The sequence below is a fragment of the Tamandua tetradactyla genome, chromosome 4 (assembly GCF_023851605.1).
Source record: "Tamandua tetradactyla isolate mTamTet1 chromosome 4, mTamTet1.pri, whole genome shotgun sequence".
NCBI lineage: Eukaryota > Metazoa > Chordata > Mammalia > Pilosa > Myrmecophagidae > Tamandua > Tamandua tetradactyla.
In genome coordinates, this window is record NC_135330.1 from 125,920,019 (window position 1) to 125,938,316 (window position 18,298).

At 36.4% G+C, this 18,298-nt stretch overlaps 1 protein-coding gene across 6 annotated transcripts in view; it reads right to left on the minus strand.

The window, feature by feature from the left end:
- Positions 1 to 18,298, minus strand: part of DIAPH3 (diaphanous related formin 3) — a 609,701-nt gene that overhangs the window by 165,748 nt on the left and 425,655 nt on the right. For all 6 annotated transcript variants that reach the window (XM_077158393.1, XM_077158392.1, XM_077158397.1 and 3 more), the window contains one exon: positions 3,157 to 3,292. In XM_077158393.1, coding sequence (XP_077014508.1) covers positions 3,157 to 3,292 — 136 coding nt within the window. The remainder of the gene's footprint in view (positions 1 to 3,156; positions 3,293 to 18,298) is intronic.

Consider the following 18,298-nt stretch of genomic DNA (forward strand, 5'->3'; position numbering starts at 1 on the left):
TGAAATTTAATTTGTACTGTCTTTCTGTGTTTGCTCTATAGAGAAATGATTAAAGCCATTGGCTTATTCATACATATCAATTCCCAATAACTCTAGAAAATAGAAGGCACTACTGTACAAAACAAAATAACACTCAATTATAGAAAACAATCTAACTTTTATGCTATCTTTAAAGGGCAGTAATTGTCAAAGCCTTTATGAAGACGAGTACAAACATTAATTGCATATCTGATGAGATTGGCAGAGAGATTTCCAAGCAGTACTTATGTAAGATGCATTTCCTCTAAAATGGAGGCCTAATTGCTTAGTTATCCTAAATTGCAGAATAGAAAACAAAGGAGCAGTTTTGGCCGTGTGGGTAAACAACAGATTTCTAAATGCTAATTATCTCTATTCAATAGACTGAAGTTGCACCAAATGAGGCATTTAAGTCTAATAAATAATAAACAAATTGTAACCTAAAGACTGAAATATAGGAGCTGCTCATATATTTTTACTGCTCCATTAAATAAGTTCTTATTTACTTCCCCCAATAAACATAATTATACAGCACTAGGTCCATCTCAAGACCATTCTGATGTGCTATTTAAAAATTATGACAATCAAGTTACTCAGGAAGTTCTAAAGCATAACATTGAATTCTATTATCAAATGCTCTATTTCTTTCCATGATTAACAAACAGAAATGCAGTTTTGAAAAAGTTGTACACAATCACATGAAATCACTATTACTATCTCTCATGCTATAAATGATTATACATAAGGATAGCTATGCACTTTAAATGAATACTAAAGTGTCTGTCTTTACTAGATAGTTTCTATGTCAGATGTTTAATCCTTTGGGTAACTTACAAATCAAAACAATTTAAATTAAATTCAGCCTTAGAAAATTTATTCAAAATTCACATACTAATTAAAGAAATAGAGAATGAAGTGAGTTTGTTTGTTTAAAGTAATATCAAATTCTTCAGCACAAACAACTAAGACTATATATGCAAATAATTATGAAACCTCCAGGCCCATTATTTTTAAAGAAAACCAAAATGAGAAAACGACCTTTTTAAGGTTATAACATGATAATTTAAGATTCCTGTGCTTTCTTAGTATTGCTTCTCAAAAGGATTTTTAATGCTTCATATTTCTTCTCAGGGAAATTTAGCCCACTATTTTATCTTTATATGTGATTTTATTTTATTTTCAAAATCACATTTGAAATGATAGTGATAATAAATAGTACTTTGAAAATAGTTGCCTGCTCTATTACTAGGGGCAACTAATGATTTATGACGGTTGAGAAAGAAAGAGCAGGTATTTAATTTATTCTACTACTATAGGTGGTGATAGGAGAATTTGTGAATATGTGAAAACATTCAATTCTTGCTTGCATTGTAAAAATATTCAAGTTGTGAAAATATAAGGAAAGAAGCTCCCTGTGGGTTTATGGCAGGATTGTGTGGAGAAATTTCTTTCTCCATCATACAAGGATGCAAATCTTATTTACAAAATTAAGATAAAACAAAAAGTTCTTGATCCAGAGAGGTAGTAAAACACTAATGTAAATTCAACAACCCACCCTTCTACATTTTTTAAGAGTCAGAAAGCCAGGATGACAGTTTCAACAAAGGTAAAATTAGAATCATACTTTTGGAAATCAATTTTGCAACTGATTTAAAAGATCTAAAGTATCTATCTTTTTCTGTTGTGTATCTGTATTAAACAATTAATTTCCAATTATTTATGTACAAATGCATTTATCACATTGAAAAGTTAGAAATAACTATTGTTCTGAGTCATCATTACTGATGATACAAGTTGGATTAGATATGGCATATAAAGTGGATATAATATGACATATTTTAAATTAGATATAAAAAATTATAATTATCAGCTTTCCAAATTTTTTGCTGGGGGCCTCTGGTGATAGCTCTTGGGCAAACCCCTCAAACAATACAGCCTATCTTGCCCTCAATTAACTCATCTAGAAAACTCTTCAGCCAGCATTAAAGAAGTAAGTGTGCAAACACCAGAATGCTCTTTACTAGGTAGTAGTATACTATTTTAAAATTATTTCCATAAGTATATATTTTAAATCCAGGCTAAATTTCTCTGATCTCTGTTTTCGACATTTTAAGATATTTCTGAGAACATCTCTGAATTTCAAGTATATTCTTGTAAACAAAACATTAAGGTACTCAGTTTTCTTTATTGAACATAAAATATGTTTCGAAAAGTGAAAGTAAAGAAGGCAAAATAGACCTCTTTGTCTATCCTTGGAGAAACCTTAGGTGAATTTGCAACCATTAACTGTAAACTATGGTAACTTAGCAGTGATACTGATAGATTTTAATTAAAACTTCATGCAATCTCTAGTGGTTTGGAAGTAGAAGAGGAGTTGGGCAGAATTTTCAGGGAGTGAAAAATAAACAATATACTTAATTCTTTTGGCATCTAAGTCAGTTATCTCTTTAGCTTTGGAAAACATATACATATGCTTCTATAAAACAGTAAGCTTGGTGTTTTTTTTTTAAGTTTTTTTCCAAAAATTTTTATTATAGAAAGTTTCAAAATATATAAAAGTACAGAAAATAGTGTAATGAAACTCCCCCACCCCACCCCACCACCAAGTACCCATAACTCAATTTAGCAGTTATCAATTTTTGGTCAACATTGTTTCATCTATACTCCCCTCCACTTCACAGATAACTCAGATTATTTTGACGTAAATCCTAGACATCATACCTTTTCAAGTGTAAATTTTCAGTATTTGTCCCTAAAAGACACTTTAATCAAAAGGTTCCTCCCTCCTCCATTGTTTCTTTCCTTCCCCTGGAATACTTTGTTGAAGAAAACAGATTATCTGTCCTGTTCAATTTTCCATAATCACTTTCTTATACTTGTAAATTGTATTCAAGTAGCAAAGAATGAAAATATATTGGAGCCAAAAGAGTACACCAGAGGGTCAAATAGCCTATCACCACACCACTTTCTATTAAAATAAATGGGAGAGGGAAAGCCCATAAAAAAAGAATTGCTTTTTTTAAAACTATACAAATTGAATAATAATCTTTCTTTTCACCAAAGTACTAAAATGCTAATAGGTAACCAGTATAAATCTTAAGCATACTTGGTATAAACAGCAAATTTGACAGTACTTACCAGTCTTCATTTCTAATAAGCGCTTTTTCTTTTGCTGGCGTTCAAGTCTTTCTTTCTCTGCTAGTTCTTTGGCTATTCTGGCACGTTTTTCTTTTTCCTCTGCTTCTCGTTTTTTAACATTCTCCTTTATTGCTTGCTATTAGAAATAAATTTTGAAAATTTATTTTCACAGAGCTTCCACAAAGAAAACAAAAAAATTATTAATTTGAAATTATGAACAGGTAGATACATGATTAAATATCTTTTAAATGATGGTTACTTCTTATATTAGCAACAAAATGTTTTAAAAGATGCACATAAATAGTTGTTAAATTATGCATCTATAAATAAATATAACTGTTAGATTTAAAACACCTGCATCTTAGTAGAATTAACTAAGCAGGGAGAAGGGAGATAGAAACTAAAAATAAAAAAGTATTTATTTCACAAATCAAAACTGAGGTCTAACAACTATATTAGAGTGTCTTAACCCACCTTTGCCATGTAAATTATTGAGTATAAGAAAAGCTGTTGAAGAGAGAAGAGTCATAATGAAAAGATTCATGAAGATGACCAAATAAATATTTACCATTTAAAGGCCAGACCCCGATTGTTTAACAAAACCAATAAAATGGGGCGGGCCACAGTGGCTCAACAGGCAAGAATGCTTGCCTGCGATGCCAGAGGACCCAGGTTCGATTCCCAGCGCCTGCCCATGTTAAAAAAAACAAAAGACAAAAAACAATAAAATGCTAACCATAAGATATCAATACATGTGATTAGTATTGAATTTCTTATTAAGTTTCATACAAATCAAGAAATGTCTTTCATGTGTTATTAGTGGGAGTTAGCAGGTAAACATGGATTTTTGTAAGTGTCAACAAACAGTGTGGTATTATATTAACATCTCCTAAATGTAGAAAAGGGACATTTTAATACTACTGAAACCCAGCAAGGTCATCACACTGTTAGCTTATCATCCATGGTATGAAACAGAAAAGTGTGTAAACAACAACTAACAAACTATTCTTTGGGATGCTCTAGTATCTTCTTTGTGGGGTCTTTTTTTTTTTTTTCAATCCTTAAAGATGGTGCTGGTTATTCATTAGAAATCAAACAATAAAGTTTAATATTACATGCTGAAAAAAATTAAAGGAATAGTAACCTGACAAAAAGGAGGAATAAAAAGCATAGCAGGAATGTTAATCACTCATCCATTCATTTATATGTTACTAAGAGATTAATGAATGCTTGTTTTTTTAATGAATATTTTGATATAGTGCTATAAAAAAAGGGATGTAACAGAGAATACCTAAATAATTACTTTACGTTAGATGTACAGATGAGACCTCATTTTCTGATTTGACATTTTAAAGGAAATTGAATGCTGGTGACTTAGCTAAGTGATGATATGGAAGAACATATCAGGTAGAGGTAATGACTAATGCGAAGGCTTTTGGTGAGAGAAAGAAAAGCCAGTATAGTGGTGCAAGATGAGGTCAAGGAGGTAGATGAGGCCTGATTATTTAGGGCCTTCTAGGGCACAACGGAGGATTTGGATTTTATTTTAAGGAAATTGGGAAAGTAATAGAGATTTCAACATAAAAAAGTGAGAGGCAAAGCACTCTAAGATACAAGCAGTAGGATTGACAACTTTTGCTCGAAATTATCGTTTCTAAGATGTTTATTTAACAAATGAGTTTGGAAGATAAAGGTGGTGTCTCCCTCATAAACTAGTGGAATTATCTAATCAGCATAATAAAGAGAATGCCCCTCTCTTGGGCAATGGTCAGGGAAGATTATAGTCCATTATAAAAGATTTGGGTTACACGTTGAAAATATTATACTAAGTGAAATAATGCTAAGTGTGCTGGTTTGAAAGGATGTATGTACCCTAGAGAAGCCATGTTTTAATCCTAATCCCAGTTTGTAAAGGCAGCCATTTCTTCTAATCCCTACTCAGTACTGTATGCTTGAAACTGTCATTAGATCATCTCCCTGGAGATATGACTCAATCAAGAGTGGTTGGTAAGATGGATTAGGTGATGACATGTCTCCACCCATTTGGGTGGGTCTTGATTGGTTTACTGGAGTTCTATAAAAGAGGGAACATTTTGGAGAGGGCAATTCATAGAGAGCAGAACAGAATGACATAGCCAAGAGAAGTAGAGTCCACCAGTCAGTGACCTTTGGAAATGAAGAAGGAAAACACCTCCCAGGGAGCTTCATGAAGGGAAGCCAGGAGAGAAAGCTAGCAGATGATGCCGTGTTCACCACATACCTTTCCAGAAGAGAGAGGAACCCTGACCCTGTTCACCATGTGCCTTCTCACTTGAGAGAGACCCTGAACTTCATTGGCCTTCTTGAACCAAGGTATCTTTCCCTGGTGTCTTTGATTGGACATTTCTATAGACTTGTTTTAATTGGGACATTTTCTCAGCATTAGAACTGTAAACTACCAACTTATTAAATTCCCCTTTGTAAAAGCCATTCCATTTCTAATATATTGCATTCTGGCAGCTAGCAAACCAGAACATTAAGTGACACAAAAGAACAAATACTGCATTATTCTAGCTATATGAAATATTTAGAACAGGCAAATTGGGATTACCAGGAGCTGGGAGGTAGGAAGGAATGAGAAGTTATTGCTGAATGGGTACAGAGTTTCTGTTTGGGGTTGTGTCCATTTGAAAATATTTATTTGAAAGCCTTGTTTTAAACTTGATTCAGTATTGTGGAGACAGCCATTTATTTTAATCCTGATTCAGTACAACTGTTGGGCAGAAACTTTTGATTAGATTATCTCAACAGAGATGTGACACGCCCAATTGTGGGAGTGATCTTTTGATTAGATAGAGATGTGACTCCACCTATTCTAGGTGGGTCTTGATTAGTTTACTGGAATCCTTTAAAAGAGGAAACATTTTGGAGAGAGTAGAAGTACAGAAACTTCAGAGTAGAGCTAACACATGGAGAACAGAGACACAGATGTTTGGAGATGCTTACAGCCCAGCAAACATTGCCATGAGATGTTAAGCAAGCCAGAACCTAGAGAGAGCCAAGGGAAGCCAAGAGATAAAAGCCAGCTCCAGAGAAGCAAAGTGATAAACCCCCACAGGACCAGAGGCTGAAAGCAACAAAACAGAAGAGCAAGAGACAAGCAGATGCCAGCCACGTGACCACCCAGCTGACAGAGCTGTTCCAGACCCATCGGCCCTCCTTGAATTAAGGTATCTTTTCATAGACGCCTTAGTTTGGGCATTTTCATAGGCTTAGAACTAGTAAACTTGCAACTTAATAAATTCCCTTTTTAAAAGCTGTTCCATTTCTGGTATATTGCATTCCAGCAGCTTAACAAACTAATACAGGGGTGATGAAAATTTTTAGAAATAAATAAAGGTAATTAATGGTTGCATAACATTGTGAACTTAATGAATGTCACAGAACTGTACACTTAAACTGGCAAAATTTATACCACAAACATTGTACCACAATAAACAGATTCAAGAAAAAAAAAAAGAGATTCGGGTTCCCTAAGATAGGTATTTCTCTCCAATAACACAATTCATACACAATTGTCACCTGACCTTCATGTTGCCCTACAAGGACTTTGGCAAAAACCATAAAAATGCTAAGACTTGGGCTACGGCTCCCATAAACTTTCACCTTCTGCCAACATCCATAAATATATGGCAGGCTAGCTTGGTAGTTTGCCGGTAGATAAATTCTCAAACCCTTCCCAGGTCTTGACATACATTAGTGCTAATTATTATCATAAAGCTATGAAATATCAGTTAAAATACTAGATTCTTTAATACATAATCCCTCTAATCCTGAGAATGGATTCTACATTTTCCATTCTGAACAAAACAGATAAGTACTTTTTAATGTAATGAAACTAATAACAGGCAGATGCAAGATTTAAATGTAGTGATAGTCTAAGCTTTTTCCACTGTGTTATTTTATACTATAATAGCATATGTTAAGTGCCAGCTATGAGATAATAGCTGCTATAAATATCAACATGGAATACATATCGAAGATGCGCAACAGACATCCAAAAAGGATAAACTCAAATAGACCTACATCGTGGTGGTATATGTGCCAGTTTGAAAAGATTATGTACTTTAGAAGAAACATGTTTTAATCCTGATCCAGCTGGTGGAGGCAGTTGCTTCTTTTAATCCCTATTCAGCATTGCAGATTGGAAACTTGATTAGATTATCTCCACAAAGATGCAACTCACCTAATTGTGGGTATTAACCTTTGATTAGAGGGAGTGTGACTCCACCCACTTCAGGTGGGTCTTGATTAGCTCACCAGAATCCTTTAAAAGAGGAAACATTTTAGAAAGAGAGTCATGAGAACCATGAAAGCCAATGCAGCCAGAGACACTTGGAGATGAAGAAGGAAAATACCCTTGGGTGAGCTTCATGAAACAAGAAGCCTGGAGACAAAGCTAGCAGATGTCACCATGTTCGCCATGTGCCTTTCCAGTTGAGAGAGAACTTTATCGGCCTTTCTTAAGTGAAGGTAACCTTCCACTGGTTTCTTAAATTGGACATTTTTATAAGCTTGCTTTAATTGGGACATTTTCATCGCCTAGAACCGTAAACTTGCAACTTAATAGAGTCTCCCTTTTAAAAGCCATTCCATTTCTGGTATATTGCATTCTGGCAGCTAGCAAACTAGAACAGCTTATTACAATCAAAGATAAAGAGAATTCTGAAAGCTGCAAGAGTGAAGCAAAGTGTCACATGCAAGGGAGCCTCAATAAGATTAAGTGCCCATTTCTCATCAGAAATCATGGAGGCAAGAAGGCCATGGGATGGCATATATAAGGTGCTGAGAGGAAAAAAATTCAAAACAAGATTTCTATATCCCATAAAACTATCTTTCAAAAATGAGGGCGAGATTAAGATATTCCCAGATAAACAAAAGCTAAAGGAGTTTGCCATCAGTAGATTAGTCCTACAAGAAATGCTAAGGAGAATTCTACAGGTTGAAAAAAAAGGACAATAGACAATAGATCAAAGTCACATGAAAAAGTAAAGATCTTTGGTGAGGGTAACCACATGGGTAAGCATCAATGCTAGTGCTATCATATTGTGACTCTATTTGTTACTTCCTATAGGATCTGAAAGGCAAATGCATAAAATGTAAGGGTAAATCAGTGGTGTAACTTGTAACAAAAACTACATAAAGGCAGGGATGGAGGGGTATAGATACATAGTATATTAAAGCAAATGAGAGTATTATAGATTTAGGACATTAAAATTCAACAAAAAATTTTAAATACAAAGAAAATATCAGAGCACATATAAGCTCATAGGGACAGAGATTAGAGTACATGTTATCAGGGATGCAGGACAAAGGAGAATGGGGAGTTAATGCGCAATGAGTGTAGGGTTTCTGTCTGGAGAGATGGAAAAGTTCTAGCAAGGGAAGGTGGTGAACATACCACAACATTGTGAATGTGATTAACACCACTGAATGATATGCTTGGACAATGGACAGTTTATATATGTTCCTACAATTAAAAAAATAAATAAAAAGAACTAAAGAGACAATGACAATTAAATGTATTATCCTAGATAGGATCTAATCAAGGAGGACAAAAGGCTCAAAAAAGACATTATTGCGACAAATAAAAAAATCAGAATATAGACTATAAGCATTATATCAATGTTAAATTTCATGAATTTGATAACTGTACATAACGTATTTATATACGTGTTCTTAGAAAATGTACATGGCAGGATTAAGTGTTCAAAAAGCATGGTATCTAACCTACACTCAAATGCTCAGAAAATGGATTCACAGGTATACAGATAGATGGACAGATAGATGGACTGATATGGCAAATGTGGGAAAATATGTGGATCTGTATCTAGGGGGTCAGGACCAGGGGTTTGTGTTATTTTTGTAACTTTCCTGTAAGTATGAAAGCTTTTCAAAATAAATACTTTAAAAAAAAAGTCTTTGCTCTATAAGATACTTATCGGTGACCTTGGTTTTGCTCATGAATGCCGAGTTCCTGACAATAGCTAGCACAAGTGGACTAGTGAATGATGACACAAACTTAGCAAACTGAGAAAAAAATCAACATGGGCTAAGAAGACAGGAAAAGACATCTTAAAAGGAGGATACACGTAGGAGTTCAAAGACTGTGTGTACCTGTATGTGTGTGTACCTGCACGCTTTTGTACATTTAGGAAGAATAGAACGTAGTAGAGAAAAGGATACACATATATTCAGGAATCAAAACTGCATTTCTTGCTTGAGTGACATGAATGAGAGAAACGTGCAAAAGAAAAATACTTACTTGTAAAAACCTAAAATCTTCTGATGCAGATTTTCTACTTTAATGACTTTATGCATTTAAACAAGAACTTTCAATAGACTACCTACTACCAGATATAACTGCAACACCCATAAGGTTTTCCACTGGACAATGAAAAGTCATAATTACTGCCTGGGACCTATAAAAATAATGTTTACATTTGAAAATAAGATCTGAAGTAGTTCTTAAAGCTGTTTTGTTTTATGAAAAATTCAGTGCTGAGTTTCATTTAAAAGCTTATCACATTTAAAACACATCTTATTCTCACATTATAACTACTAGAAGAATTTTATGTGGAAAAAAATTAAGAGAGCATAGAAATAGGTATTTAGTCTGAAACAAAGATCCCAGTTCAAACAGTAACCTGAGATTTTCCTTTATTTCAAATGTTTGAGAAGTAAGAGTAGCCTAAAACTGACAAATTGAATAGAAAACCACATTATTCTAGATACAATTGCCTCTTAGTTACTTCAATACAGAAAGGAAAGCCAAGGATAAGAGCCAGATGTAAAAATACCTGGCTATGAGATGAATATTTGTTTCAACATCTTATTCTTGACCTGTTTTTCTGTTTAGTCAACTGGCAAATAAACTACATTGCCATTGGCTAATTTCAGTTATGGATTACCAAAATAAATTCTATGAGCATTTGCAGAATTTTCCAGGTAAAGCCTGGGTACATGCACTTCTCAGAAAACTCTGAGGATTTACCAGTCCATAGCAATGCCTGCAGAGTTGTAAATCTTCAGGCACAATTTTGTGTGTTCACTTCAAGAACATAATCAATAATCTACCTGAATTTTAAGGCTATTTTTTTTATAGTAACAGCAGAGTATAAAATATCTACATAAAAATATATAGGTATATTACATATGTATAAAATATTTAAACATGTTAAATACATAGATATGTTAAAATTGTGTGTTCGTGTGTGCATGTGCATATTATGGAAGAAAAATGAGCTTACAATTATCTGTCATCATAATTACTTGCCCTCCAAAGCCCACTATTCAGTGGTATTAAATATATTCACAATGTTACAACTCCTTTACCCTTCCATTACTATAACTTTCTCTTCGTCTTAAACAGAAACCCTACACTCATTTTGCATTAACTACCCATTACCCTAGCCCCTCACCCCTGATAACCTACAGTAAACCTGTATCTGTGAGTTTGCACATTCTCTGGTATTTTCTTTGAGGCTATCATGGGGCTTACATTTAACATTCTAAATACATAACAATCTCATTTTCTTTGATACCAACTATGCTGGTTTGAACTGTTGGGTACCCCAGAAATGCCACATTCTTTAATCCTCATTCAATATTGCTTTTTTGTTTCCATAGGTAGGTGACCCATCCAACTGTGGGTGGTAACCTTTGATTAGATGGTTTCCATGGGGAAGTGTCTCCACCCATTCAAGGTGGGGTTGCTTACTGGAGACCTTTAAGAGGGGACAGTTTGGAAAAAGCTTGAGAGTCCCGCAGCCAGAGATCTTTGGAGATGCAAAAGGAAAATGCTTTCAAAGAAGCCTCATGAAGTGAGGAGAGAAAGCTAGCAGATATCACCATGTGCCTTTCCAGCTGAGAGCTGTTCTGGATGGCATCTGTCTTTCTTGAGTGAAGGTAACCTCTTGTAGGTATCTTAATTTGGACATTTTCACAGACTTATAACTGTAAACTTGCAACTTAATAAACTCCGTTTTTAAAAGCCATTTCATTTCTGGTATATTGCATTTTGGCAGCTTTAACAAACTAAATCACCAATTTACCAACTTGAACAGCATACATAAACTATGTGCCTATATCCATCCATCCCACCAACTTTATGTAGTTCTTCTCATAAATTACATATTTAAACCAAAGAGTCCCAAATCACTGATTTATCAAATTTGAAAAGTAGAGTTACGTATAAATACATTAGTATCAGTAGTTACATTTACACGTCATTATGTTTGCTGGAGATCATCATTTTTTTCATGCGGCTTCAGTCAATTGTCTATTCAATTGTCTTTCCTTTCAACCTACCGAACTCCCTTTAAATTTCCTGTAGGGCTAGTCTAGTAGTAAATGATAAACTCCCTCAAATTTCGTTTATCTTGGGATGTCTTAATCTCTTCTTTATGTTAGAAAGACAGTATTGCTGGATACAGAATTATTGCTGGCAATTTTCTGCTTTTAGCATTTTTAAATATGTCTTTCCACTACCTCCTTGCCTCCATGGTTTCTGATGAACTCGGCATTTAATCTTACTGAGACTCCCTTTTATGTGACATGATGCTTCTCTCTTGTGGCTTTCAGAATTCTCCATCTTTGGATTTCAACGTTTTGATTATAACATGGCATAGTGTGCTGGTTTGAACTGTTGTATGTCCCAGGAAAGCCATGTTCTTTTAATCCAATCTTGTGGGGGCAGACATGTTGTTGGGTGGGACCCTTTCAGTTAAATTGTTTTGATGTAGACGTGACCCACCAATTCAAGGTGGGCCTTAAATGAAGAGAATAAAAGGAAACACAGAGAGAGCTCAGAGCAGATACAGAGAGCACAGACATGATTGAAGCTTGGAGAAAAAAAATGCCCCAGGAGATGCTAAACTGAGAGATGAAATCCAGAGTTTACACTGGAGGGGCTAAGAGAAAACCCACAGATGCTTAGAGAAAACACCCCAGCAGAAGTCAGAAGGACCCCAGGAGCTGAAACTAACCAATCTAGGAGAGAAGGGCAAGCAGACATCACCATGTGCTTTCCCATGTGAGGGAGCCTGATGCAACCGGCCTTTCTTCAGTGAAGGAATATTCTTGTAATTCCTTAATTTGGACATTTCCATGGCCTAAGAATTGCAACTTGAAACTTAGTAAGTCTCCTTTGTAAAAAGTCAATCCATTTCTGGTATATTGCATTGCGTCAGCTTTAGCAAACCAAAACACATGGTGTGGATCTATTAGGGTTATCCTTGCTGGAGTTCACTGAACATCTTGAATGTGTATAAGCATATCTTTCTTTAAATTTGGGAAAATTTCAGGCATTATTTCATTGAATATTATCTCTATCCCTTTCATTTCCTTCTGGGAGCCAAATGACATTGATAAGCTTGATGGAGTCCCACAGGTCCCTCAAAGTTCTGTTTACTTTTCTTCATTATTTCCTTTACTGCTCCTCAGGCTGAATAATTTCAATTGTCTATCTTGCATTTCACAGATTCTTTCTTTTGCAAGCTCCAATCTGCCACTGAACCCCTTGTGGTAGTTTGAAGCTGTATGTACCCCAGAAAAACATGTTCTTAAATTTAACCCAACCCTGTGGGTGTGAACCCATTGTAAGCAGGAGCTTTTGATGAGATAACTTCAGGTAAGGTGTGGCCCACCTCAACACCTCAATCAGGATAGGTTTGTATACTATTGCTGGAGATCTCTATAAAAGAATGAAATCCAGTCTGTGAGAGAGTGAGCCATAGGGAGCAAGTATCCAGAAGCTGAAATTCAAGTGAACCCAGAAGAGAACAAAGGCCAGAGGAGACCACCATGTACACTGTCATGTCACAGAGGAGCTAAGGATCAAGAATCACTAGGAGCGAGCCCCAGAATGCAACAGGCTTTGGGGAGAAAGCACTGCAATGATAACACCCTGGTTTGTACTTTGTTTTAGCATCAAAATCATGAGCAAATAAATTCCCATTGTCTAATCTGAACCATTTCATGCTATTTGCTTGAGCACCTGAGGAAGCTAAAACATTTCTCTAGGGAACTTTTTTCTGTATTTTATTGAGATATATTCATCTATCATATATTCTATCCAAATTAAACAATCAAGATCTCACAGTATCATCACTTAGCTGTGCAGTCATCATCACACTCACTTTTAGACCATTTTCATTACTCCAAAAAGAAAATTACCAGATAGACACAACAAAAGAAAACCCCAAACACCCCATATCCCTTATCTGCCCCTATTATTGACCCCTGATATTGGTGTGTACACCGGTGACTGTTAGTGAAAGAATTTTAAAAGTATTACTGTTAACTTTAGTATGTAGATTGCAATAGGTGTTTCTCCCCCAATATCACTCTATTTTAACTCTTTGCACCAGTGTTGTACATTTGTACTAGTTCTTGCAAGTACTTATTTAAATTTGCAGTATTAATCAGTGACATACATGACTCTAAATAACACCTTTCAACCAAAATCACTTTCTATACAGCAATATTCCTTATTTTCCCACTGAGCTAATCTCATGCCATATGTATTTCCAAACATTTTATTTCAACTTCGTTACATATTCTGAACAATTCAGATTACCACTCCCCTTTCTATAATTTCAATCTATTTCTAGAAATCCTATATTCTACATTTTAAGATTCTGAATTTACATATTGTAGTTAGTTGATATTACAGAAACATATGATATTTGTCTTTTTGTGTCTAAGTTCTTTCACTGAACATTAAGTCTTCAAGATTCATCCATGTTGTTGCATGCTTAAGAATCTTATTTCTTGCTCTTTCTCTGCCGGCGCTCCCGCTGCCATCTAGCCCTCCTCTTCCTCTTTCTCCGCCGGCGCTCCCGCCGCCATCTAGCCCTCCTCTTCCTCTTTCTCTGCCCTTCTCTTTCCCCTTCTGCTCCGGCGGCACTCCATCCGCCATCTTATCCTTCCCTTTCTCCTCCTACTCCAGCGGCTCTCCAACCACCACCGTGCCCTCTTCCGCCTTCATCGGTTCCTTCGCCACCGACCTCGACAGCCTTGTCACCCTCACCTTTCCTCCTCCAGAACAGCTACTAGGGGAGTAGAAACGATACAGAACAGCTCCCGGAGCCACGACAGAGATAAAAAAGACAGCGTACCCCATCCTGGAACGGCTGACTGTTTGGGAGAACCCACTCCGGTAAGATCACCGAGGGGTGCAAGATTCCTCGGGCGGGGCGGCAGGCGGCCGGAGTCCCTCCCCTCCTCCTTCCCAGGCCAGCTGGCAGAATTGGGCAGGCGGTCCCCTCAAGCTGAGGCGGCTGGCGCCCCAACCACGCGCGGCCCCACGGACCAACTGAGAGAATTGGATCGGAAATCCCCAGGCCGCGGAGAACGGTGACTGGGGGGGGTCCCTTCCAAACACGTGACTCCCCGGTCCGGCTGGGAACAGTGCACTCTCCCGGGCCACGGCGGCTGGCGCCCTGTCGCCACGCTTGGAGCCCCGGGCGGACTAGGAAATTCGGACAGGCGCACTCACGGGCCACGGCGGCCGGAGACTCTCCCCGCGTTCAGACCCCCGGGTTGGCTGACACTCTTCCAAGCCGTTTCAGCTGGCGAAACTCCCACACGGCGAGAGTTTCCCAAAGTTAAAGGACCCACAGCACCTTTTACCGGTGGGACCCGCAGAAAAATGTGTCCCACGAGCGCCACCTACTGGGCAGGATAAGAAAAACAGAACTCAGAGATTTCACAGAAAAATCTTTCAACCTGTTGGGTCCAACACCCAGGGAAATCTGACTAAATGCCCAGATGCCAGCAGAAGATAACGGATCACGCTCAGAAAATTGAAAATATGGCCCAGTCAAAGGAACAAACCAATAGTTCAAATGAGATACAGGAGCTGAGACAACTAATGCTGAATATATGAACAGAAATGGAAAACCTCTTCAAAAAAGGAATCGATAAATTGAGGGAGGACATGATGAAGATATGGGCTGAACAAAAAGAAGAAATAGAAAAACTGAAAAAACAAATCACAGAACTTATGGAAGTGAAGGATAAAGTAGAAAAGATGGAAAAAACAATGGATACCTACAATGATAGATTTAAAGAGACAGAAGATAGAATTAGTGATTTGGAGGATGGAACATCTGAATTCCAAAAAGAAACAGAAAATATCGGGAAAAGAATGGAAAAATTTGAACACGGAATCAGGGAACTCAAGGACAATATGAACCGCACAAATATACGTGTTGTGGGTGTCCCAGAAGGAGAAGAGAAGGGAAAAGGAGGAGAAAAACTAATGGAAGAAATTATCACTGAAAATTTCCCAACCCTTATGAAAGACCTAAAATTACAGATCCAAGAAGTGCAGCGCACCCCAAAGAGATTAGACCCAAATAGGCGTTCTCCAAGACACTTACTAGTTAGAATGTCAGAGGTCAAAGAGAAAGAGAGGATCTTGAAAGCAGCAAGAGAAAAGCAATGCATCACATACAAGGGAAACCCAATAAGACTATGTGTAGATTTCTCAGCAGAAACCATGGAGGCTAGAAGACAGTGGGATGATATATTTAAATTGCTAAAGGAGAAAAACTGCCAACCAAGACTCCTATATCCAGCAAAACTGTCCTTCAAAAATGAGGGAGAAATTAAAACATTCTCAGACAAAAAGTCACTGAGAAAATTTGTGACCAAGAGACCAGCTCTGCAAGAAATACTAAAGGGAGCACTAGAGTCAGATACGAAAAGACAGAAGAGAGAGGTATGGAGAAGAGTGTAGAAAGAAGGAAAGTCAGATATGATATATATAATACAAAAGGCAAAATGGTAGAGGAAAATATTATCCAAACAATAATAACACTAAATGTTAATGGACTGAATTCCCCAATCAAAAGACATAGACTGGCAGAATGGATTAAAAAACAGGATCCTTCTATATGCTGTCTACAGGAAACACATCTTACACCCAAAGATAAACATAGGTTGAAAGTGAAAGGTTGGGAAAAGATATTTCATGCAAATAACAACCAGAAAAGAGCAGGAGTGTCTATACTAATATCCAACAAATTAGACTTCAAATGTAAAACAGTTAAAGGAGACAAAGAAGGACACTATCTACTAATAAAAGGAACAATTAAACAAGAAGACATAACAATCATAAATATTTACGCACCGAACCAGAATGCCCCAAAATACGTGAGGAATACACTGCAAACACTGAAAAGGGAAATAGACTCATATACCATAATAGTTGGAGACTTCAATTCACCACTCTCATCAATGGACAGAACATCTAGACAGAGGATCAATAAAGAAATAGAGAATCTGAATATTACTATAAATGAGCTAGACTTAACAGACATTTATAGGACATTACATCCCACAACAGCAGGATACACCTTTTTCTCAAGTGCTCATGGATCATTCTCAAAGATAGACCATATGCTGGGTCACAAAGCAAATCTTAACAAATTTAAAAAGATTGAAATCATACACAACACTTTCTTGGATCATAAAGGAATGAAGTTGGAAATCAATAATAGGTGGAGTGCCAGAAAACTCACAAATACGTGGAGGCTCAACAACACACTCTTAAAGAACAAGTGGGTCAAGGAAGAAATTGCAAGAGAAATTAGTAAATACGTCGAGGCGAATGAAAATGAAAACACAACATATCAAAACTTATGGGATGCAGCAAAGGCAGTGCTAAGAGGGAAATTTATTGCCCTAAATGCCTATATCAGAAAAGAAGAAAAGGCAAAAATTCAGGAATTAACTATCCATTTGGAAGAACTGGAGAAAGAACAGCAAACTAATCCCAAAGCAAGCAAAAGGAAAGAAATAACAAAGATTAGAGCAGAAATAAATGAAATTGAACATGAAAACAATAGAGAAAATCAGTAAGACCAGAAGTTGGTTCTATGAGAAAATCAATAAGATTGATGGGCCCTTAGCAAGATTGACAAAAAGAAGAAGAGAGAGGATGCAAATAAATAAGATCAGAAATGGAAGAGGAGACATAACTACTGACCTCACAGAAATAAAGGAGGTAATAACAGGATACTATGAACAACTTTACGCTAATAAATACAACAATTTAGATGACATGGACGGGTTCTTGGAAAGACATGAACAACCAACTTTGACTCAAGAAGAAATAGATGACCTCAACAAACCAATCACAAGTAAAGAAATTGAATTAGTCATTCAAAAGCTTCCTAAAAAGAAAAGTCCAGGACCAGACGGCTTCACATGTGAATTCTATCAAACATTCCAGAAAGAATTAGTACCAACTCTCCTCAAACTCTTCAAAATAATCGAAGTGGAGGGAAAACTACCTAATTCATTTTACGAAGCCAACATCACCCTCATACCAAAACCAGGCAAAGATATTACAAAAAAAGAAAACTACAGACCAATCTCTCTAATGAATATAGATGCAAAAATCCTCAATAGAATTCTAGCAAATCGTATCCAACAACACATTAAAAGAATTATACATCATGACCAAGTAGGCTTCATCGCAGGTATGCAAGGATGGTTCAACATAAGAAAATCAATTAATGTAATACACCATATCAACAAATCAAAGCAGAAAAATCACATGATCATCTCAATTGATGCAGAGAAGGCATTTGACAAGATTCAACATCCTTTCCTGCTGAAAACACTTCAAAAGATAGGAATACAAGGGAACTTCCGTAAAATGATAGAGGGAATATATGAAAAACCCACAGCTAATATCATCCTCAATGGGGAAAAATTGAAAACTTTCCCTCTAAGATCAGGAACAAGACAAGGATGTCCACTATCACCACTATTATTCAACATTGTGTTGGAGGTTCTAGCCAGAGCAATTAGACAAGAAAAAGAAATACAAGGCATCAAAACTGGAAAGGAAGAAGTAAAACTATCACTGTTTGCAGACGATATGATACTATACGTCAAAAACCCGGAAAAATCCACAACAAAACTACTAGAGCTAATAAATGAGTACAGCAAAGTAGTAGGTTACAAGATCAACATTCAAAAATCTGTAGCATTTCTATACACTAGTAATGAACAAGCGGAGGGGGAAATCAAGAATCCCATTTACAATTGCAACTAAAAGAATAAAATACCTAGGAATAAATTTAAC